Source organism: Stegostoma tigrinum, chromosome 45, assembly GCF_030684315.1.
Source record: "Stegostoma tigrinum isolate sSteTig4 chromosome 45, sSteTig4.hap1, whole genome shotgun sequence".
Classification (NCBI taxonomy): Eukaryota; Metazoa; Chordata; class Chondrichthyes; order Orectolobiformes; family Stegostomatidae; genus Stegostoma; species Stegostoma tigrinum.
Window position 1 is genome coordinate 12286189 of NC_081398.1, and position 24560 is coordinate 12310748.

General features: G+C 46.0%; 1 protein-coding gene across 4 annotated transcripts; it reads left to right on the forward strand.

Annotated features, from left to right (window-relative positions):
* The first annotated feature begins 2679 nt into the window (after positions 1-2679).
* Positions 2680-23477, forward strand: LOC125448767 (lysophosphatidic acid receptor 6-like). 4 transcript variants are annotated; one of them, XM_048524279.2, is made up of 2 exons: positions 2680-3268; positions 19717-23477. In XM_048524279.2, the coding sequence occupies exon 2, from the start codon at positions 19727-19729 to the stop codon at positions 20831-20833; it is 1107 nt and encodes a 368-aa protein (XP_048380236.1). In that variant the 5' UTR covers positions 2680-3268; positions 19717-19726; the 3' UTR covers positions 20834-23477. The 4 variants fall into 4 exon arrangements, with proteins under 4 accessions (XP_048380236.1, XP_048380238.1, XP_048380237.1 ...); XM_048524281.2 differs by having other exon boundaries at positions 2680-3261; XM_048524280.2 differs by lacking the exon at positions 2680-3268 and adding an exon at positions 3662-3688.
* The last annotated feature ends 1083 nt before the right edge of the window (positions 23478-24560 follow it).

Sequence of the window (24560 nt, forward strand, 5' to 3'; positions counted from 1 at the left end):
CCCAGCACAGCCCAGTGCAGACTTGATTGGGCCCAGAGCGGACTCAAGTGGGGCCACTGCAGACCTGAGTGGGCCCAGTGCAGCCCAGTGCGTAGTGAGTGGGCCAGTGCAATCTCGAGTGGGCCCAGTGCAGACCCGAGTGGGCCCAGTACAGCCTGGTGCATTCTCGAGTGGGTCCAGTGCAGACCCGAGTGGGCCCAGTGCATTCTCAAGTGGGTCCAGTGCAGACCTGAGTGGGCCCACTGCAGCCCAGTGCATTCTCAAGTGGGTCCAGTGCAGAGTTGAGTGGGTCCAGAGGAACCCCGAGTGGGCCCAGTGCAGATTGGAGTGGGCCTAGTGCAGACTCGAGTAGGTCCAGTGCCGTCTCGAATGGGCCCAGGACAGCCCAGTACAGACTTGATTGGGCCCAGAGCGGACTCGAGTGGGGCCACTGCAGACCTGAGTGGGCCTAGTGCAGCCCAGTGCGTACCAAGTGGGCCAGTGCAAACTCGAGTGGGCCCAGTGCGGACTTGAGTGGGCCCAGTGCAGACTCGAGTGCCCAGTACAGACCAGCGCAGACCCAGTGCAACCCAGTACAGACTTGAGTGGGCCCAGTGCTGACCCGAGTGTGCCCAGTGCACAACTTGTGTCAGCAGCAAGTGAGCCCCTATTTACTTTTCCGGGGCAAGCACAAGACTTGCCATCGGAATCAGTCCAATGCTGCATCGGCGGAGGTGATGTCGGCGGGTTGGGCCCAGCAGTGAAAGATCGCTCCTGAGAATCAGCAACTCCATCGTTGGATTGGTCTGGCACTGACAGCGGTGAAGTGGTGTCCGGGTTGGGGGGGTGGTGAAGGGCTTCACTGCGACAGTGAGGAGGTGGACCCAGCGGCGAGAGATGTGAGTGTGATGTTGGCAGTGGCGTGGGATGCCGGGGAGACGCCATCGACAATGAGCTGGCTCTGGACTGGTGGGGTCTCTTTAAGCTAAATCTTTCAATGTTTCTTTTTCCTTTCCTTGAAGCTATGGTGCTGGGTCATGGCAACAGTGGAAAAGCTGTGAAATACAGATGGCGATAAAATCATGAATAAAAAAGAAAATTACCCAGTTTCTTTTTCATTGGGTGTTACATGAGGTGCCCTTTGTGACCTGCTCTTGTATTCAACGCCTTATTTGATAAACGTCAGATACCCCAAACTCCCTTCACCACCTGCCTTGCTGTCTTCACACACCAAGGCCCCTCTGAACTTCCTATGCTGTAAGATCTACCCCTTTTGTGACTCCTCGATCCATGTTTGAGCTCAGCAACACCCTGACTGCACCTTGTCCAGCTGGTTTTAACATTCGGAACAGAATATTGGAGCAGGAGGAGGCCATTTGGCCCTTGTGCCTGCTCTGCCGTTCAACATGATCATTTATCCTGTTCCCTCTTTCCCCACTATCCCTCAACCCTTTTTGTCCTAAGTACCATATCTACTTAAAACATAGAACTGTATGACACAGGAACAGGCGCTGCAGCTCACAAAGTTGTGCCGAACATGATGCTAGACAAAACTAATCCCTTCTGCCTGCCCTTGGTCCATATTCCTCCATCCCTTGCATGTTCATGTGCTTTGGAGACAATAAGGACCACAGATGCTGGAAGCCAGAATCTATAGGTGTGAGACTGGAAAAGCACAGTAGGTTAGACAGCGTCAGAGGAGCAGGACAGTCAACATTTTGGCCCAAAACTTTGGTCAGGCCTGGGGAGGGGAGCCCAGAAATAAATAGAGGGCGGGGAGGTGGGGGCTGGGGATAGGGTAGGAGAGTCGGTGGACGGAGGCGATGAGGGGGTGGGAGGATTGGGTATTCTGATCAGTCTGTGGGAAGGGTGGAGCGTATAGATGAGTAGGAAGGTTAGGTCAGAGAGGTGAGGAGGAGGGATTGGGATGGACATAGGACAAGGCTGGCGGGTGGGACTCTCAGAGTGAGGCCAGGTGTAAACTGGTGAGGGGGAACAACACCTGACACTTCGCCTTGGGAGCAGACAGCCCAATGGCCCTCTAACATTGATTTTGTCACCAGCTTCAAAATCCCTCCAGCCCCCCAGCCTCAGCTCATGTCCAGTTCCTCCCCCTCACCTTCCTGACCTGCCCCACCTTTCCTATTCGCTATCCGCTGCACCCTTCCCACCTACTGATTACAATAACCCCTTTCCATCCACCATCTCCTACCCTCCACCCAGCCCAAAACCCCCCATCATTTATTTCTGGGCTCCCCTCCTGCTCCCCAGTCCTGACAAAGAGTTTGGGTCCTGTTCCTCTGGCGCGCTTGACCTGCTGTGATTTCCCCTCGCACCTATACACCCCACATCTATGTACTGATATGAGAGTCTCTTAAATGCCCCTATCCTATCCTATCTGCTTCCAGCACCATCCTCTGCCTATTCCCTGTGTAAATAAAAAAAGTGCCCTTCCCACCCTCCTTTGAACTTTTCCCCTCTCACCCTTAAATGCATGCCCCCCAACCCCTCCCCAGTATTGAACATTTCGACTCTAGGGGAATAAAAGATTCTGACCGTCAATCATATATGGGCACTATCAAGCCTGAAGGGAAAAAAAAGCCTTGAGTTTTTTTTTCTAGCCTTTCCGGCTGGGACACGTTCAATGTGTTGGCCTCAATCGCCTGCAGAGGCAGAGAATTCCACATTGTCTGGGTGAGGAAACCGCTCATCTCTCTCTCCTTAGACTCCGAGTATCAAGCAGCCGTGAGGATTTGCTTGGATCACTTTCACTGCTTTCATGTTCCGTCCTTGTGCCCAAAAGCATGATTAAAGAAGATGCTGTAAACAGGCTCCCGGTCAGCAATCTCTGATTAAACCCATTTCAGTTGCACAAAGTGGAAATTCCAAACGCTAAGAATAACACTGCAAACAAAAAAAAAACACAAAGGAACTGAGATCCGAAAGAGAGGCTTTACTGGAAGCCGCTCAGTAGCATCGATTAGTCACCAGGACTTTTCAGTCACAGAATGTCACTCTAAACAAAAGCAAGGGAGAAACACGCGCACATTGCTGAGAGAGACAGTGAGAGGAAGGAACAGCCAGAAGTGGGCAGAGAGACTGTTAGCAGAACATCCAGAAAATGAGAGTTGGAAAGACTTGAATGATTCAGATGCCACAAATGAGAGAAAAAGCAATACATCAGACAGAAAGGAAGACTTGTCTTAACTAAGAAGGACGTTATAGACTCCACAAACCGCTCGATTGAAACTCACATCGAAAGGGGTTTCTCAGAAGACCCAGGTTAGAGGTGAGTTATTCTATTCCTGCCTTTTAAGGGAATCGAGCATTACTCCAAATTAAGTGACTCCCCATCATTGCCTCTTGGTGTTGGTCGGGGGTGGGGGGGGGGAAGCGGGGTGTTTGAGGGGACGCGGGGGTCTGACTTTGGAGCGAAGTTATTGAAGGACATATCCGTGAAATTGCAAACTTCGAAAGTTCCTGGAGAAACTCACCTTTGGTTGTCTCGAAACCGTTTTGGATGATGTTGCAGCCTGATGAAAAGGACTCATTCCCAAAGCCACTGTTCCACTCCGGGCTATGTAATAAGTGTCTCAGTTTGAGGGGGAAGTGAATGTTGTCAGATTTGGGAACTGACACAAAAGTAGCTGGCAGCGCCAGCGGGCAGGATTGAGATGAAAAATCCAAGGAGCGACACAGACACGGCTGAGTGAGTGCAATTGGCAGAATATTTTTAATCAGTAAATGAACTGGAGGGTTTTGGTGGGAATAGAGAGGAAGGTGGAGTTGAGGAAATATCAGATCAGCCATGATCTTGTGGGTAGCAGGCTGAATGGGCAGAATGACATCCTTCTGCTCCCATGCGTGTGACTTCACCTCTGGGGGTTAGCAGCTCACATTGCCAATCAGATTATGAGGGAGAATGCTAGGGTGGCACAGTGGTTAGCAAAGCGCCAGGGACCCGGGTTCAATTCACTCCATGTCTGCGTGGGTTTCCTCCCACAGTCCAAAGATGTGCAGGCTAGGGTGGATTGGCTGTGCTAAATTGCCCATAGTGTTCAGCGGGGTGGAAATTAATTGGTTTATAGGGGAATGGGTCTGGGTGGGATGCTCTGAGGGTCAGTGTGGACTTGTTGGGCTGAAGGGCCTGTTTCCACACTGTAGGGATTCTATGATCTAAAATATTCGTGATTGGATGCAAACTGACCAACTGCTTTTGGGCAAACTTTGTAAATATTAACAGTTGCTGCCTGGTAACAAACTTTCTGGCCTGAGGTCATACTCAAATGTTGACTGCTCCTTCCATTCAGATGCTGCCTGGCCTGTTGCATTCTTCCACCTCCTGTTTGTCTACCAACTGTCTCTCCCTGAGAGACAGCATTCTTATGGTCTGGTAAGATTATGCTGACTTTACCCTTCATCTCACCCCAAACTCAAAAACGCTGCAAAATCTGAGCCCTGCGTAGACAAAGCAGTTCAAATGTGTAATCTGCAGTTTTGAGGAAGCTGTAAGGAAGCTCTCTCAGCCTTTGCCCTGTTGGGTGTTGGCCCCGTTTTGACCATTACTGATGACAAAAATAGAAAACATCAAAATTTGCAAAAGGGAAGTAATGACAGAATGTTATTTTTAATTTTGTTCATGGGATCTGGGTGCTAAAGGCTCGGGCCAGCAGTATTACTGCCCATCTAATTGCTCAGATAAGAGACAACTGCATCGCTGTGGGTCTGGAGTCACATGTAGGCCCAAGCTACTGAAGGATGGCAGATTTCCTTCATGAAAGGAAATTTTGTGCTCCAGATAGGTTTTTCAATCAGTGATCGCCAATGGCTGGCTTTTCATTCTAGATTTTTTAAAAAAAAATAAGATCAATTGCACCATGGTTGGAGTCAGTTCCATGTGCAATGGTGGCTCTGTGGTTTAGCACTACTGCCTTACAGTACTAGGGATCTGGGCTCAGTTCTGTCCTCAGGTGACTGTCTGCCTGGAATTTGTATGTTCTCCTTGTGTCTATCTGGATTTTGTCCCACAGTCCAAAGATGTGCAGGTTACATGGATTGGCCATGCTAAATTACCCATAGTGTCCAAATATATACAGGCTGGGTGGATTAGCCATGGGAAATGCAGGACAAGGTGGATCTAAGTGGGATACCCTTCAATGGGTTGGTGTGGATGTGATGGGCTGAAGGGCCTGCTTCCACATTGTAGGGATTCAATGCTCCCAAGCACACAGGTGGATTACTAACCGAATGACATCACTGCTTTGCTACCAACTTTCCCTAACATCCTGTCGCTTTGTCTCAATTTTGATAAGACAAAATCAGGCAAGACACCCTTGTCTAACTTTTCCTAAGAACTATAAACTTCCTTTCATCAGGATTCTACGACTAAAATGGGTATCAAGGGAGCTTTATACAATCTCTAATGTGTGGAACCAGGCCATTTGGCCCTTCAAGTCTGCACTACTCCTCTAAAGATCATCCAACCCAAACCCATGCCCTTCCCTGTCTCTGCATTTCCCACGGTTAATCCACGAGTCTGCAAATGCCTGACACCATAGGGTGATTTAGCACAGCCAATCCATCTTAACCTGCAAATATTTGAGCTGTGGGAGGAAACCGCAGCATCTGAAGGAAACCCACACAGACAAGGGGAGAATGTGCAAACTGCACACAGTCACCTGAGGCTGGAACTGAATCTGGGTCCCTAGTGCTATGAGGCAGCAGTGCTAACCACTGAGTCACTGAGTCCCCTCTGAAACCTAATTGCCTATTTTTCAGTCATCTTTCCTCGCTCATATGTTGTCTGGTATGTTGGCTTTCCTGTAGTCATGGTCAAAACCGTTAAAAATATTCTTGGTGCTCCCACAGTCACACAAAATCAGAGATAACCCAGACTTTGCAATGGTGAATACAGTTTGAGTTGTTTTACTAAGGACCGTTGCTGTTTGTCAGGGAGAAAACCCAACTGATTCACTAATGTCCTTTAGGGAAGGAAACTGCCATCCTTATCTGGTATGGCCTGTATGTTAGATGTATTTATTTGTCACTTGTACTACGTAGAGGAATACATAAATACAGTGAAGTGCCATTGACTGATGACCACTTGGCTCCAGATTTTAACTGAGCCAAAAGGTAAGCAAAAAGAAAAGTCCAGATCTCAGAGTCCCAAGTCCCCTCTCCACAATGTTGTACACCACTCCAATTGCTAGGAGTCCAGACCTGCATTCTTGACTCTTAACAATCCTCTGGGCAACTCGGGATGGGCAGTGCACCCTGCCTAGTGAAGCCCCCACCTCGAGAGGGAATTAGATGTAGTTTTGGAATACGGTAAAAAAACCAAGCTGATACCAAAAAAGGCAAAGGAATGTTGGACTTTGCATAACCTTAGATTGAGATTGGGAATCCTCTACTGGGACAAACAGCATCGCTGAGGTTCTAACAAAATACCACTGCCCTCATAAAAGGAGATGGTGCAGTCAATATAAATGTAACATTAGAGGCAGCAGGGACATCAAATTTGGTTACAGTAGACAAAGGGGAACTACTTGAAACTGCTGACAGCGCTGAGGGTGGAAATGTCACCCAGGCCAGTTAAGAATGCATCATAGTTAGCGAGCAATGTATGAAAAAAGGAACATCCCTGGCCAAAAATTATCCATCTTCCTTCAAAATGTGGGCAGCCTCAGAGGAGATTACAAAAGTTAGGCAGTTGCTCACTCAAGAGAAATGAGAGGGATATGTCCAGTGAGAACACTTCCTCTCGAACTGAGGTCATGTGGGTGTGGAGGGAATTGAGAAAGGGTAATTGCAACACAAGTTTAACAGTCTGTTAGTCACGTACGTGTTACGACAAATGGTAGCTTCATAGTCTGGATAGGTGGCACCTAAATACTTGAAAAATCTGCCTTGATAGAGGTGTACAAAATGATCAGAGGTATAGAAAGAGTGGACAGCCAGAGACTGTTTCCTAGGGTGGAGGTAGCTATTACGAGGGGGAATAGTTTTAAAGCGAGTGGAGGTAGATATAGGGGAGACATCAGACGTAGGTTTTTCACTCAGAGAGCAGTCGGGGTGTGGAATGCATTGCTGGAGAGGATAGTGGAGTTGGCCTTGTTAGGGGCATTTTAGCAGTTATTAGAAAGGCATATAGGTATAAGGTAGGGGTACAGATTAGAACGACCTTAGGTTTAGGATAAAAGTTTGGCACAACATCATGGGCTGAAGGGCCTGTACTGTGCTGTACTGCTCTCTGTTCTAAATCGAGCAGCAAGGACTAATTTATTTGCTCACATTATAAGGGAGGGGTTAAGACAGAACAGAAATTGCTGGACAGGCTCAGCAGCTGCGGCAGCATCTGTGGAGAGAGAAAAACAGAGTTAACATTTCGATTCCACTGACACTTCTCGAGAGCTACGGGGTGCAAGAATGGTTTGGAGGGTATTAGCTCTGTGGAGAGATTGGACAAACCTGGTTTATATTGACTGTCAAAGTCCGTGGGGACATGTCATGGACTTGATACAAGTTTACAAAATTGCGAGAGGCACAGATAGAATGGACAGTTGGAGTCTTTTTCTCCCAGGGTCGAAATGTCAACAACTAAACAAAACAGCCTAAGAACTGCGGATCCTGGAAGTCAGAAACGAAAGAAATTTCTGGGAGAGCTCGGCAGCTCGGAATAACAGTACTGAAGGAAAGGTCACAGGAGCAAAAATTTGAACTCCACTTTCTCTCCACAGATGCTGCCAGACGTGCTGAGCTTTCTCCAGTAATTACTGTTCTAATGTTCGAAATATATATATATTTAGAGACATGGGCTTAAGGTAAAAAGGGAGAAATTTTAAAGGAGATGTGACGGGCAGATTTTTTTCATACAGGGAGTGGCAAGTGCCTGGAATGCACTGCCAGAGCGGGTGGTTCTGATGGATACATTAGCTACATTTAAGAGGCATCTTGACAGAGACATGATTAGGCAGGGAATGGAGGGATACTGGCTATGGAGAGGCAAAAGGATTTTAATTTAGAAAGGCATCACGTGTAGGCACATGGTTGATGGGCAGAAGGGCCTGTTCCTGTGCTGTGTTGTTCTTTGATCTTTCTCTCTCTACCACCCTTACAGGCAGGGAGTTCCAGATTCCCAGCAGTCTTCGGGTGGAAAAGCTTTTTGTCATATCCCCTCGCCTTAAATCTCTGTCCTCCCCAGTCATTTACAGAAACATAGAAATGGAGAGTTATCGGAGCAGGAGTAGACCATTCAGCTCTTCGAGCCCGCTCTGCCATTCATCACAATCATGGCTGATCATCCAACTCAATAGCCTAATCCCGCTTTTTCCTCATAACTTTTGATCCCATTTGCCCCAAGTACTATATCCATCTGCCTGTTGAATACATTCAATGTTTTAGCATCAACTGCTTGCTGTGGTAATGAATTCCACAGGCTCACTACTCTCTGGTGAAGAAGTGTCTCCTCATCTCTGTCCTAAATGGACTTATGCGATCCTCATACTGTGATCCCCAGTTCTACACACACCCACCATCGAGAACATCCTCCCTGCATCTGCCCTGTCCAGTCCTGTTTGAATTTTATAAGTCTCTATGAAATTCCGCCTCATTTATGTGAACTCCAGCGAAAACGATCCTAACCTGGTCAATCTCTCCTCAGACATGAGACCCGCCATCCCTGGAATCAGCCTGGTAAACCTTCGCTGCACTCCCTTGAGAGCAACAGCATCCTTTCTCAGAAAAGGAAATCAAAATTGCCCACAATATTCCAGGTGTGGTCTCACCAAGGCCCTGTACAATTGCAACAACACATCCCCGTTCCTGTATTCAAAACCTTTCGCAATGAAGGCAAATATACCACTTACCTTCTTTGCCGCCTGCTGCACCTGCATTCTTACCTTCAGCAACTGGTGCACAAGGACACCCATGTCCCACTGCATACTCCTCTCTCCCTTCTTGTTTTTGCTTCCAAAGTGAATAACCTCACGTTTATCCAAATTATACTGCATTTGCCATTGGATTTCCCACTCACCCAACCTTTCCAGATCATGTTGAAGGATCTCTGCATCCTCGTCACCGTTCACCCTCCCACCCAACTTGGTATCATCTGCAAACTTTGAGATATTACATTTTGTTCACTGATCAAAATCATTAATATATATTGTGAACAGCTGGGCTCCCAGCGTCGATTCTCAAGGCACCCCAACTAGTTAACTCTCTGCCAATTTGTAAAGGACCCATTAATTCTACTTTTTGTTTCCTCTCTGCCAACCAGTTTTCTATCCATCTCAGTGCATTTCCCTCAATCCCATGCACTTTAATCTTGCACAATCATCTCTTACGTAGGACTTTGTCAAATGCTCTCTGAAACTCCAAATATACCACATTATCTCCCCTGTCAACTCTACTAGTTACATCTTTATAGAATTCCAAAAGATTTGTCAAGCATGATTTCCCCTTCATTAATCCATGCTGATGTCTGTCTGATCCAGCCACTGTTTTCTAAATGCTCCGCTATAAATTCCTTGATAATGGATTGGAGAATTTTCCGAACTACTGATGTCAGGCTCTCCGGTCTATAATTCTCTGTTTTATCTCTACCTCCCTTTTTGAATATTGGAGTGACATTAGTATCCTGTCTGTCTACAGGGACTGTTCTACAATCTATAGAATCCTGGAAGATGACCACCAACAGGTCCACTATTTCTAGAGTCACTTCCTTAAGTACTCTGGGATGTAGATTATCAGTCCTGGGGATTATCCATCTTCAATCCCATCAATTTTCCCAGGACCATTTCTCCACTAATATCGATCTCCCTTATTCTTCCCTCTTGCTAAATTTTGCACCTTTCAGCATTTCTAGTGTCTGATTTGTGCCCTCTTTTGTTCAGACAGAACCAAAGTATGTATTCAGTTGCTCAATCATTTCTTTGTCCCCGAGTATACATTCCCCCGTTTCTGTCTGTAGTCAGACAGAACCTACATTTGTCTTTACTAATCTCTTTCTATAGACTCTTAGTGTCAACCTTTATGTTCTCTGCGAGCTTACTTTCGTACTGCATTTTCCTCTTCATAATCAATCCCTTAGTCCTTCCTTGTTAAATTCTAAATTGCTCCTAATCCTCATGCATTGTATTTTTCTTGGCCAATCTGTACGTATCTTCCTTAGATTGGATATTATCGCTAATTTCCTTTGTAAACCGTGGAGTGGCCCTTTTACCCATTTTGCTTTTGCAACAGTCAGGAATAGACAGTTCTTACAGCTCCCCCCCGCGTTCCTTGAATGTTTGCCTTACTTACCCACTGCCATCTCTTTAAGTAACTCTCCCCAATCTATCAAGGCCAACTCACACTTCATATCCTTGTAGTTTCCTTTATTAACATTCAGCACCTAGTCTCTGAATCAACAACTTCATTCTCCAGCTAGATAGAAAAATTCTGGCATCTTATCGTTGCTCATCTCCAAAGAGTCCCACACAGCTAAATTAGCAATGATTCACTTCTCATTACACAGTACCCAGTTAAGATGGCCTGCTCCCTGGTTGGTTCCTCCACATATTGGTCAAGAAAACCATCCCGTATATACTCCAGCAATTCCTCCTCTACGGCATTGTGGCTCATTTGATTTGCACAATCTATTTGCAGATTAAAATCACCCATGATATTCCCTCATCACACGTATCTCTAATTTCCAGTTTAACACTATTCCCAACATCACCAGTGCAGCTTGGGGGTCTATATATGACACCCACTAACGTTTTTTGCCCCTTGGCATTTCGTAACTCTACCCATACAGACTCCTTGTTGTCAGAGTTAATATCTTTTACCACTATTGCGTTAATTTCCTCTAACCACCAATGCCACTCCACTAGCTTTTCCTTTTTGCCTGTCCCTCCGCAAAACTGAATATGCTGGGACATTCAGTTCCCATCCCTTATCACCCTGCAGCCACGTCTCGTAATCCCACTTATATTGTACCTGTTTACATCTATCTGTGTGGTTAGTACATCCACTTTGTTGCAAATGCTCCACACATTAAGGCATAAAGCCTTTAAGCTTGTTTTTTTTAACACTGTTTGTCTCACACTTCTTTTGCTGTATAGCCCTGTTTGAATTTTGTCCTTGGTTTCTCTGCCTATCAATTTTCTTACTCCCTTTTCTAATTTTAGCTTAAACCCTCCCCAATGGCCCCAGCAAACACAGCCCCCCAGGACATCAGTCCCAGTCCTCCCCAGGTGTACACTGTCCAGTTTGTACAAGTCCCACCTCCCCCAGAACCGGTCCCAAAGCTCCAGGATCTGAACCCCTCCCTCCGACACCATCTTTTCAGCCATGTATTCATCCAATATATTCTTTTATTTCTATTCTGACTAGCACGGGCCGCTGGTAATAATCCTGAGATCTCTACCTTTGAGGCCCGAGCTTGTAACTTTCCCCATAGCTCCCTGTGTTCTGTTTGTTGGACCTCATGCCTTTTGTAAACCCATGTCGCTTGTGCCGATGTGTACCATGACCACTGGGTGTTCACCCTCCCCACTCCAGAACGTTCTGTACCCGCTCTGAGACATACCTGACCCTCACACCAGAAAGGCAAATTCCCATCCTGGAATCTTGTTTGAAGCTACATAAATGCCTGCCTTATTCTCTTTATAATTGAGACCCCTTATAACTACTGCCCTGGGACACCTTTTACCCCTCCCCTCTGCAGCAGAACCCACTATGGGGCAATGAGTTTGGCTGCTGCTGCTCTCCCCTGAGAGGTCATTCCTCTCAACAGTATGCAACACGATGTAACTGTTTTGCAGGGGTATGGCCACAGGAGGTTCCTGCACTACCTGCCTATCTTTCTTGCTCTGCCTGGTGGGCACCCATTCCCTTCCTGCCTGCGTCTCTACACATGCTATCCATAATATTCATGGCCTCACAGATGCTCCGCAGTGTCCCCAGCCACTGCTCCAGCTCTGAAACTCGAGCTTCCAGGAACCGTAGCTGGAGACACATCTTGCACATTTACTGACCCAGGGGGACTAGAACTGTCTCCAGTCTGTCACTTGGAGCAAACCAAGATTTTGAGCTCTCCTGCCATGGTTTACCCCTTTAAATTATACCTTGGAGAGTCTATGACTCCAATAAAGAAGAATAGCATCTTCCTCTCTGCCCTCATCCAACCCATCCTCGCCCCTACCCTATCCCTGTATTTCCCATGGCTAATCTATCCAGCTGCACATCCTTGGGCACTATGAACAATTTAGCATGGCCAATCCACCAAACCTGCATATCTTTGGACTGTGGAAGGAAACTGGAGGAAACGCACGCAGACATGAGGAGAACATGCAAACTCCACACAGACAGTCGCCCGAGGATGGGATCAAACCTGGGTCCCTGACGCTGTGAGGCAGCAGTGCTAACCACTGAGCCACTTTGCTGCCCAATTATGTTGAACAGATGGATTATGATAAAGTTGTGGACTCCAAAGAGTGACAGCGAGCAGTCTGGACTCTGAATTTAGTGATCTGCGTTCAAACTGGGTGAAATTTACTTGGATAGGATCTTGTGCAGCACTCGAGTCTCCTGCCTCAGTGGTTGGGCGTGTCAAAACACATCTGAACAGGTTGTTCAAAAGGACTGCAATTACATTGCACTTTGGAATCTATAAGCCTCTAATTGATGGGAAGGAAGTGGAAAAACAAATTTGCAAGGAGATTAGAATGTGGTGCAAGGTTTCAAGGGGAGCGCTAAAGGACAAAATTAATTATGCAAACCTAAACACGTACTGGAATAGTCTACAAGCTAATGGCGAGGAAATAGACCAGCCATTAATTTATTGAACAGCGGCAAGTGTAAAGTGCAGGTGGGACAAATCCTGCCTTTAATTACCTTGTTTGTAGAAAATCAAATTTGAAATGTAGGTGCAGGCAGACACAAGAACTAGAAAGTGCTGATAATGTCTGAGAGGGACGGGGTGGCGATGCCGGGGGTGGGTGCAGTTTGATTATTGGAAGATCAGCTCAGATGGAAGTCGTGTGAAGTGCGAAGGTGGGCAACAATTCAGACTGAAAGTATTCTTCAGCGTTACATTTCCATCCTGCACAAGGGGAAACACAAAAAGACCCAGTACTTCGAAATAAGGTCAGAATTCACACAATACCAGGTTATAGCCCAACAGTTTTATTTTAAATCACAAAACTTCGGAGCGTAGCTCTAAAAGTTCGTGATCTCAAATAAACCTGTCGGGCTATAACCTGGTGTCATGTGTCTTCTGACCTTGTTCATCCCAGTCCAACACTGGCACCTCCACATCATGAATTGGAAATAAGTTGGATGGATTAAAAGTGTGAGGTGACACACTTCATTTGGAAGAACTTTGAAGGACAATGTAAAATAGGAGGTACAGTTCTAAAAGGGAGTACAGGAGCAGGGGGATCTGGTTGTATTTAGAACTTAGAACATAGAACTACACAGCACAGGAACAGGCCCTTCGGCCCTCCAAGCCCACGCCGACACATTTTGCCCTCCATACCAAAACTGTCTTCACTTCCAGGATCCGTATCCTTCTATTGCTTTCCTTAGACTCTGACGAGGACTCTTCTAGAATACCTTGTTCGGTTCTGGTCGCTCAGTTGTAGGAAGGATGTTATTGAGCCAGAGATGGCTCAGCAGAGATTTACCAGGACGTTGCCAGGTATGGAAGTTTTGAGTTATAAGGAAAGGCTGGATAGGCTAGGCGTCTTTTCACTAGAGAGTAGTGACCTGATTAGGTTTATAAAATAGTGAGTTTTGAAAAGATTTGTAGCTCAGGTTGAGGTTCTGGATGTGAGTTTGCTCGCTGAGCTGGAAGGTTAGTTTTCAGATGTTTCGTCACCTAGATGATGTTACCTAGAATGGTGACAAAATGTCTGAAAACTAACCTTCCAGCTCAGCGAGCAAACTCGCATCAAGGTTTATAAAATAATGAGGAGCATAGATAGAGTTAATGGTAAGTGTCTTTTCCCTATGATGGGGAATTTCAAGACGAGGAGACACATTTTTAAGGTGTGAGGAGGACACAAGGAACAATCTTTTTATATAGAGGGTGGCTCATGTGTGAAATGAACATTCAGAGGAAGTGGTGGATGTGGGTACAGTTACAATGTTTAAACAACATTTGGATAATTGCATGAATAGGAAACATTTGGAGGGATATAAGCCAGGAGCAGGCAGGTGAGACTAGTTTAGTTTGGGATTATGTTGGACCAAAGGGTCTGTTTCTGTGCTGTTGGACTCTATTCATGTATTTATCCAGGTATTTCTTGAATGCTGCTATTATGTCTGCTTTCATCTCTTCCTCTGGCAGCACTTTCCAGGCACTCACCACTTTGTGTGAAAAATCTGCCTCACACGTCTCTTTTAATCTCACCCCCATTGCACCTTGAGCCTGTGTCCCCTCATAATTGACACCTCCACCCTGGGAATAGTCTCACACTTTCCACTCTATCCATGCCAATCTTATAAACTTCTATCAGGTCGCCCCTCAATCTTCTGCATTCCAGTGAAACCAAACGCAGTCTATCCAACCTCTCTTCTAAAGTCCCCCATTGCAGGCAAATCCTGGTATATCTTGCCTGTACCATCTCCAAAGCATTCACCTCCTTCTGGTAACCAGGTGGTGACCAGGATGGCACAGTTGCTCAGTGATACTAGTGATGCATCACAGCACCAGGGACCCAGGTTCAATCCTAGCTTTTGGTGCCTGTGTGAGTTTGCAGATTCTCCCCATGTCTATTTGGGTCCCCTCTGGGTGCTCTGGTTTTCTCCCACAGTCCAAACAAATGCAGGTTGTACGGACTGGCCATGGAAAATTGCCTGTAGTATCCAGGGATGCATAGGTTAGGTGGATTAGCTGTGGGAAATGCAGGGATGGGGTGAATCTGGGTAGGATGCTCTTTGTAGACTCAGTGTGAACATGTTGGGCCAAATGGTCAGCATCCATGCTGTAGGGACTCAATTTTTAAAAATCTGTATGCAATATTCCAAGTGTGGCCTAACTAAAGTTCTATAAAGCTGCAGTGTAACTTGCCTATCCTTACGCTTAATGCCCGAGTGTGTCAAATATTAATCAGGCAGCATTTAGGGGACAGCGATTATTCTATCGTATGTTTTAGATTCACTGTGGAAAAGGATAAAGAACAACACAGAGTAAGAGTCAATAACTGGATAAAAAAAACTAATCCCAATCTCGGCCCGAGGAATGAAAAGCTTGCAGTATCTGAGCAATGGGCTTTGTTCAGGTATTTTTGGGCATAGTTAATGTGCATTCTCTGAAAGAGGGAAGGGAAGGTAAACAAATGCATCATTCCCTGGATGACAAAAGAGACAGCTTGATGTGAAGAAGGTGAGACGTGTTCTTGGTAAGTGACAGGTGAGTAATATAATGGAGAACCAAAGTGAGCACAGAAGGTTGAGAGAAAGTGAAAAGCATATGAAAGAAGCAGAACATGAGTGTGCAAATATAAACTGATGGCCAATCTAAAAGGGAATACCAACATCTTTTACAGCATATGAATAGTAAACAGGTCATAAAGGAAGAGTAAATTCATTTAGGGGCCCAGAAGGTGAGGTATTAAATCAATATTTTTACATCTTGTGTGTTAAGTTGTCCCCTGACCCCCAAGGCCAGTTCATTATAGACAAGAGAGATGCTGTTACTCAGCCCACAGTGTGGAGGCAGGAATTAATACAGTAGGAAGATTTAAAATTGATCTCAAGGCTGAGATTTTTAATCATGAAGGGAAGCAAGGGGGGCCGGCGATTTTCAGATCAGGCATGATATTATTAAACGGCAAAACAGATTCAATGGGCTGAATGGCCTACCTCTGCCCTTATGGTCTTTCGATCAGGAGGAAGCTTGCCTTGTCTTAACCTCAATGCTGCCAAGGCATCGCGATGAGATGAGGCTCCAGCTCAACTGAAGCCTTCGAAAGGGGGAGGTGGGGGGTGGTGGGGGGAGTTGACTGTCATGGTAAAGGGTAAGGGGGGTGTGGGCATTATGGTCTGGGTAATGGCAGTAAGCAAGTTGCTCATTCAGAGAGCTGGTGCAAGGAGCACCTTTAAGCCGAATGGCCTCTATGTGGGCCATAGCAATTTCCTGCCTCTGTGATAAGAATGGAATGCCAAGAATGTTTAACCAGCTTGACTGAGCTCTTTTGTGAATTGGTGGAGGAATGGCTGGGTGTATGTGATTTAGTTACACACCACTCACAAAGCTTTGAAGAACTGGACTGGCTTTGGACAAGGTGCACTACAGAATATTGCAAAGGTCCCAGGAATTTAAATAAACATGGAATGTTTGCAGCTGAGCGGCTGTGTTTTGTGTTGCCTTCCAAAAAGAGCAAGAGACTTTACAAATAAAAATATGGGAACGCATTGGCACTCAATGTGCTGAATTCCCCTACTATATCAACTTGTTGCTACTTACATTTGACTGCTGATTGAACCATGCAGCTAAGGCTGTGAATTCTGAGTTAAGTCAACCCCCAACTCCCCAAAGCCAGTTCATTTTCCACGAGGCACGTATCAGGAATATGAAGAAATAGCCAGCTCTGCTGCCCACCCTCCCCCCAGCCTAGAGTGGCTAAACGCAGCTAGGGAATCTTGACACCATCTAGTGTACATCAGCCCACTATCTTGGTGTGCCACCCAACAACTGAAGCAGACTGCTCTAGTGACAATGCATGCATATAAAGATATGTTTTATGAATAAAGTATATGCTGGAAATTTTTTTTAAAAAATTAACTCTGACCAACACCAACACACAGTGGCAGCTTGTGTGCATCTCTACGCAAGATGCATTTCAGAAAATTTAGCCAGCGCTCTGCTGACTACGACTTTCAAATCCACATGCACTGTGCCACCTAGTAAGACAAGCGTAGCAGGCACACACTGCGTGCAAATGCCCCTCCGAGTCATGCATCACCCTGACCTTTAATTATATCTGTGGCACCTTCAATGCTGCCAGGTCCAAACGCCAGAGCTCCCTCCCTATGAGTGCACCCACAGCAGGAGTTCAAGAACAATGACTCACTAGTGCCTTCCCATGGACAGTTAAGAGATGGGCACGTGCATTGGCTTTGCCAGCTTGTTGTAATCTCACAGCAGAATAACAAAGAGGCAACTGGAACCTGTGTTTGTCAAGGAGTGTTGAAAGCTGTTTGTACAATCCAGACCAGGTTTGAGTAATATTATTAATTTTTTTTGTAGGAACAGGAGTTATCCCCTTGGCACTATTTCAGTTGTCAATGAGATCATGGCTGATATGTGGCTTAACTCCATGCCTTTAATAACTGCTTAAAGAAAAGAAAAAATGGAACTCAGATTTCAAGTTAACTAATGCAACAGCTAATGCTGCACAGTGGCTCAGTGATTAGCACTGCTGCCTCACAGTGCCAGGGACCCAGGTTTGATTCCAGTCTTGGGCAACTGTTTGTGTGGAGTTTGCATATTCTCCCTGTGTCTGCATGGGTTTCCTCCCACAGTCCAAAGATGTGCAGTTTATCTCTGCTAAATTGCATGGGGTAGATAGATTAGTTGTGGGAAATGCAGGTTAATTGAGCAGGGGGAAACAGGCCTGGGTGGGCTGCTTTTTTACCGAGTGTGTGGACTCAAAAGACGTGCTTCCAAACTGTAGGAATTCTGTGATTTCAACCAAGCTAAACTGAACTCAACATGAGATGCTGCTTGGCCTGCTGTGTTCATCCAGCCTCACATTTTATTATCTTGGAATTCTCCAGCATCTGCAGTTCCCATTATCTCTCAACATCAGCTTGGCCTCCTTCCAAGCAGTAAGGGTTCCATGAACTAGGTGTCAGGTTACAGGAGGATGTAACTGGGATTGGTCAGTTGGGCAGGTCATTGGCAGGTGGAACTTGACTCTGATAAACGTGAGGTGATACACTTTTGAAGAAGGGAGTACTGAATGAATGACTAGATGCTACAAAGTTCAGAGGAATTTTAGGATGCTTATCCTTGAAGGTGGTAGGACAGGTTAATAGGGTTAAGTACAAAGGCATACAGGACACAACTTAAACAATTGTGGAGATAGTAGGAACTGCCGATGCTACAGAATCTGAGATAAGAGGGTGTAGAGCTGGATGAACACAACAGCAGGGCCAAGCACCATCAGGCAGGCAGGAAGGCTGGCATTTCGGGCCTAAATGTCAGCCTTCCTGCTCCTCTGATGTGGCCTGGCCTGCTGTGTCCATCCAGCTCTATGCCTTGTTAAACAGTCATGGCATTGATTTTAAGAGCAAGGAGGTTATGTTGGAGCTGTACAGAACTTTGTTTAGGCTTCATCTGCAGTACTGTATGTAGTTTCTGGTCACCACTGTACAGGAAGGATGTGATTAGACAGGAGATTCACCAAGATATTGCCTGGGATGGAGCAGTTTGGAGGAGAGGCTGGATAAGCTCAGGTTGTTTCCTTTGGAGCAGAGAAGGCTGACGGGGGGATCCATGTAGAGGGGTACAGGATTATGACAGATGTGGTCAAAGTGAATAAGTAGCATCTGATTTAGTCAAATCAAGGGGGCATCATTTTAAAGTGTAAGGCAAGTGGTTTAAGGGGGAGACGGAGGAATTTTGTTTTTAATCTCGTGTTATTCTAGATTTGAATATGCAGGGTTCCTGAGGTGTTTATGGCAATGTCTTCGCGAGTGCTATATTTTCAATGACGTCAGAATGTGTGGAATTTGAGGAGGAGGGTAAAGATGAAGATATAAGGAAGGGGATGCTTAGGTGGAAAAATGCAGGTGGAAAGGGAGCTAGAGAGGGAAAGCAAAAGGGAAAAGTTGAAACTGGAAACAAAAAGCGTGGAAGAGATGAAAAAAAAGTGAAGAATGTTCATCAAGATCAACAGCATGAAGAAAGGCCCCTTCAGCCCACTGAATCTACACCAGTCAAAGGTCAACACAATATGATTCTAATCCCATATTCCAGCACTTCGCTCACAACCTTGCAAGGCTCAGCACAAATAAATTAACGATTTATTTCTTAGTTAATTAGTTAATTAATTTTTAAAAAGTACATCCCATGAATGAATAAATAAGGGGAGATGATAGCATAGTGGTTTTATCACTGGACTGTTCACCTGTAGGCCCAGCTAATGTTCTGGGGGAAGACAGGTTCAAATCCCATCATGGTGGAACTTCAATTCAGTTTTCAGAAATTCTGGAATTAAGTGTCCAATAATGACCAAGATTGTCAGAAAAACCCATCTGGTTCTCCAATGTCCTATAGGGAAGGAAACTGCCATCCTTACCTGGTCTACCCTACATGTGACTCCAGATCCACAGCAATGTGGTTGACTCTTAACTGCCCTCTGGGCAATTAGGGATGGGCAATAAATTCTGCCTGGTAAGTGACGCCCTCCAGAGTGAATAAAGCAAAATAAAAGCCTCTGATTTAATCAAATGATGCAGCAAAAGCCTCAAACAGGCAAATGGTTCCCTCCATTTCCTATCCCCTCAGGATTTCGCTCAAAAAGGGTAGATTTCAATTTTAATGGCGGACAGTTTGAATCAAACAGTAACAATGAGGCCCTTCAGCCCATAAAGTCTGTACTACCAAAGAGTTTGCCACGTGCAAGGATTGTAAAATGGGTAAATGAATGCCAGTGCACTTCAGTGTCACAAGGAAGATGAAAATACAAATGAAAATCAAATGTGCTAATCTGATTCTGGTGCTTCCTATTGTTACAATTTCAGATTCTTCACCATGGGCGATCCAACAATAATGACAGCTGAAGCTGGCTTCACTCTGACCCAGCAGGACTGGTCCTTGGGATGGGCACCATACACGTCACCTCCAACCAATTGCAGTGCCAACCTTACCAATAACACAAATGTGTGCCAGGTCAACGCTGACTTCCAGTACCTCATGTTTCCCGTGGTGTACAGCCTGGTGTTTGCCTTTGGCACTGTGTCCAATCTGTGTGTCCTCTGGTACCTCTTCAGGAAGAAGGGCTCTTTCTCACCGTCCGACGTCTTCATGATCAACTTGGCCACCATTGACCTCATCTTTGCCGCCCTGCTCCCATTCAAAGTGGTCTACCACGCCCTGGAGAACGACTGGATCTTCGGTGAGGTAGCATGCAAAATCACCGGCTCCCTCTTCTTCGCCAACATGTATGGCAGCACGCTCTTCCTCACCTGCATCTGCGTGGACCGCTACATCGCTGTCGTCCATCCCATCCGTTCGCTCCAGCTCCGCAAAACGCGCTACCGCGTGATCACGTGTTGCCTCATCTGGCTGCTTCTGGCCTGCGTCCTGCTCTGTCTGACCATCGGAGGACCTCTGACCAGTAAGTTCCCCAATGGCAAGACGGCCTGCCTGGAGAACTTCAACGCCAAGTCCTGGAACAGACGCATCTCGGGGATCAGCATCGTGGCCGCCGTCATCGGTTTCTTCATCCCGTTGGTCATTATCATCATCTGCTACCCTCTGATCGCCAAGAAGCTTCTGGAGCACAACGTGGGCAAGGACACAGTGCACACGGTGAAGAGAAGAGCCCTCCGCACTGTGCTGCTGGTGCTGGTGGTCTTTCTCATTTGTTTCGTGCCCTACCACCTCATCCAGCTGATCCACACCCTCCGACGGATCCGGGTGCTCTCCAGCTGCCGCCTCATCCAGTTCACCTACTCGGCGCGACGGGTCACCATGGCACTGACCAGCCTCAACAGCTGCCTGGACCCCATCATCTACTCGTTCATGAGCAACACCTTCAACTGGAGGAGGCTATGTTGCCAAGGAGATCGGCTCACAATCAGCTTTCCCACCAAAGACACATCGGAAAGAAAATCAACACGTTTAGCTGCTCTCTGAGATCCTGAGACTTCCTTATCCTTTCCCAGTCTTTGCTTGAACTGTCACAGATGAATGGTTGAGGGTGGAAGTGCTTGGTGAAGTCGGGTGGGGAGGTGGGTGAGCTCTGAGCAAGGAGTCTGTCAACATTGACATCTCCATCGAAGACACACATGCTATCTATCCTCCTCACACAAAGGTGTCGCTGACCTGCCCTTTCTCTTAGACACAATTTCTCTGAGAAATACCATCTCCTTTCTCATGGACTAACACAGACAAACCTTATCTCACACTCACAGTTTACATTCTCCCCCTCATAGGCGTGCGCTCAATATTTCTTCACCCGCTCACCTACCTACTGCTGAAATTTGAGCACTGAGTCTCTCCGCAGATGCTGCCAGACCTGCTGAGTTTCTCCAGCGATTTCTGTTTGAGTGTGTTACTGTTCGATCAATAGACCTAAATTTCTTCAGTAAAGGCTTGCTGGAAATCTGAAACAAACAGAGACAATACTGGGGGTATTCAGCAAGTCTGGCAGCATCAGTGGAAGGAGAAACAGACTTAATGTTGGAGGCTGGTGTGAACTAACAGGCCCACACTTGGTTGGAAGGCTGGTTTTCAATATAGAGCAATGCATTAAACATGGGCTCTAATCCTGCACCAACTGAGGTTACCATGAAGGACTGTCCTTCCAACCTCTCCCCTTGCCTGAGGTATAGTGACCCTCAGATTAAACCACCACCAGTGATCAGTCCAACAGCAGAGCAGTCCTCTGGGACCGTAGCACTGCGTGTGTGTGTGTGTGTGTGTGTGTATGTGTGACTTGTAGATGGTGTTTCATATGGGGTACCCTCACAATCTGGTTCCCTCTGTCTGCCTCCCCCTCTGTCACTGTATAAAATCCGTTTACCATCTGTTATCAGTTCTGAAGAAGGCTCATATCAGACTCAAAACTCTCTCTTCCAGACCTGCACAGTTTCTCCAGTATTCTCAGCATTATGTACCCAATTCACTCTCTCTCTCAACGCACACATACACATGTGCCAATACACAAACACATAGACATGAGCAGTCACTCTCTTGTACACATTTTCCAGCAGGAGGACAGCAGAGTGCAACCAAAAAAATAGCCTGACCGGTTTGTCATGCTTTTTTGCAATTTTGTCCTGACTCCTACTGCAGCACGCTCATTTCTGCGCCATTTGCAAGAGTTGAACTGGAGCTCCTCACTGAGTGGTGAATATAACATTGTAGCAACAAACTGTTGGGGTATGAAACCAATCACTCCCAGTGAAATGAACATCTCTCACACATTGAATTCCCTCACCTGCAAATGCTAGCAGGAATATACATACCAACAGAACTTTGAAGAGACGAAATTTCAAAAGGGTTAAATTTTTGCTCCAACTTTCTGAAATAATCTGTTAGTGGCAGAGGCTGGAAGTTTAAAGTTTGTATACACCAGAAGTGAGAGCTTGGATTTGAAAAGCATAGAAATCTGCCCAGACAAGACCAGACATAACAGGAAAAGCAAGAGAAAGCAGGAAGTGCTGATGCTGGAGAGTGTGAGATGACAAGGTGTAGAGCTGGATGAACACTGTAGCATCAGATAGCAAGAACTACAGATGCCGGAGAATCTGAGGGGAGCATAAACTGCAGATGCTGGAGAATCTGAGGGGAGCATAAACTGCAGATGCTGGAGAATCTGAGGATAGCAGGAACTGCAGATGCAGATGATTGGAAAAGCAAGACTGTTTTCAGTATTAATGTGGATGGAGGATATGTCAATCTGAAGGAGCAACATATTCACTTTTACCTTAACTGCGAACTGGAATATCCTCACCATTCATGAGCTGCTCTGCATTCTTATAGCTTCAAGGGGGTAAGAAGAGGCAGAAATCCTGTAGGTTTTAATATTGTTATTCTGTATGTGGGAGCAATGCGTGGATCAGAGATGTTCAGCAAGACAGTTTGAATTAGCCGAGGGAAGAGATTTTCACCGACAGCAACGAAACAGGGCACAATGCTTTGGGAGGATGGTTGGTGGGGGATGAGAAGGCGGGATCAGTGGGACAAGCATTTGCCTCCCACTGTAAAGACCATGAGAAATAGGAACAGGAGTAGGCCAAATGGACCCTGGTCTGCCATTCAGTCGGCTCATGGATCTTGAACAGGCTCAAGAGCAGCATCTTCCCTGCTGTCGATGGACCTGTCAAAATTTTGAAGTTTAATGTTGACTTTGCACTTTGTGCACCTTCTCTGCAAGCGTAACATTGTATTCCTCGCTCTGCTATATTACCCTAATGCAACTTTGTATGGTGTGATCCGCATGCACAGCTTGTGAAACAAAACTTTTCACTGTACTGAGGTATAGTAAATCAAATCAAATCAAATTATGACTGATTCCCTCACTCAGCGTGTCCACTTTCCTCCCAAATCCCCTCAATTCCCCAACTGATCAAGAATGTATCTATTCTCTACCTGAAATACACACAAAGACTCTGACCTCACAGTTCTCTGTGGAAAGTAGTTCCAAAGACTCACAGCTCCCAAGAGAAGCAATTCCTCCCCATCTCAGTCTTAAATTGGTGCCCCTTTATTCTGAGACTGTGCCCCTTGATCCTGGACTCTACAATGAGGGAAAGCATCCTCTCAGCATTTACCCTGCCAAGTCTCTTTATGTTTCAATGAGATCACCTCTCATTCTTCTAAACTCCAGTGAGTAGAGTCCCAAATTATTTAACCTTTTACTGATAAGGTAGCCCGTCCATACTGGGGATCATCCGAGTGAAACTTCTCTGAACTACCTCCAAGGAAATGGTATCTTTCCTTAAAAAGTGTTAAGGATACAGCGTCAAACACAGGAGGTACTGAATGTAGGCAGCACGAACGCTCAGTGATTAGCACTGCTGCCTCACAGCACCAGGGACCCAGATTCAATTCCACCCTCAGGCACCTGTCTGTGTGGAGTTTTTACATTCTTCCTGTGTCTGTGTAGGTTCCCTCCTACAGTCCAAAGAAGTGTAAGGTTAGGTTGGCTGTGCTAAAGTGTCTGGATGGATTAGCCATGGAAAAAGTAGGGTGGGCTTGGATAGGATGTTCTTTAGAGGGTAGGTATGGGCTGAATGGCCTTTGTCCATGCTGTAGGAATTCTCTGCGCCCAACATAGCTGTCCAGTGAACAGTTCAGTTTCTGTTGTCGAGCCAATCTGAAGTAGGCTCCAGAACCATGCAAATTCTGTACAGAGAGAGTCCAGCCCTCAGCACAGCCTGTGCATTAACAGATTCCACACCCCCACAGCCTGTTTTGTGCAGGACCTCGAACAATTCTTGCACTGGTTCTACTTGTTACGACACAATGCCTTAGGGACTTCATGGATTGACTCAATCAGTTCCTGCAAGGGCTAATGGTGCTTTATAATGATGTTTCCCACTGAAACCCTGAAGGGTTCGCCACCACATTCTACCTGAGTGTGAGCAAAATCCACTCAAGATTCAACTGAAATGTGAAGCTTCTCCTGACTTCCCACCATTTCAGGCCAAAATTCAACATTGTCTAGATGTGTGAGTTCAGGTACGTGTGTATGAAAAGGAGGAAAAATGGATAGTATGGGTTTTATCTGGTGATTACAAATACATACCTTCAGTTAGAAGATGTACTTACAGTGAACATGTAATAATATGATTGGATATTACAATCATGTGGAACCATTTGTGTTTGGAATTCAATCTAGATAATTGTCAAATGA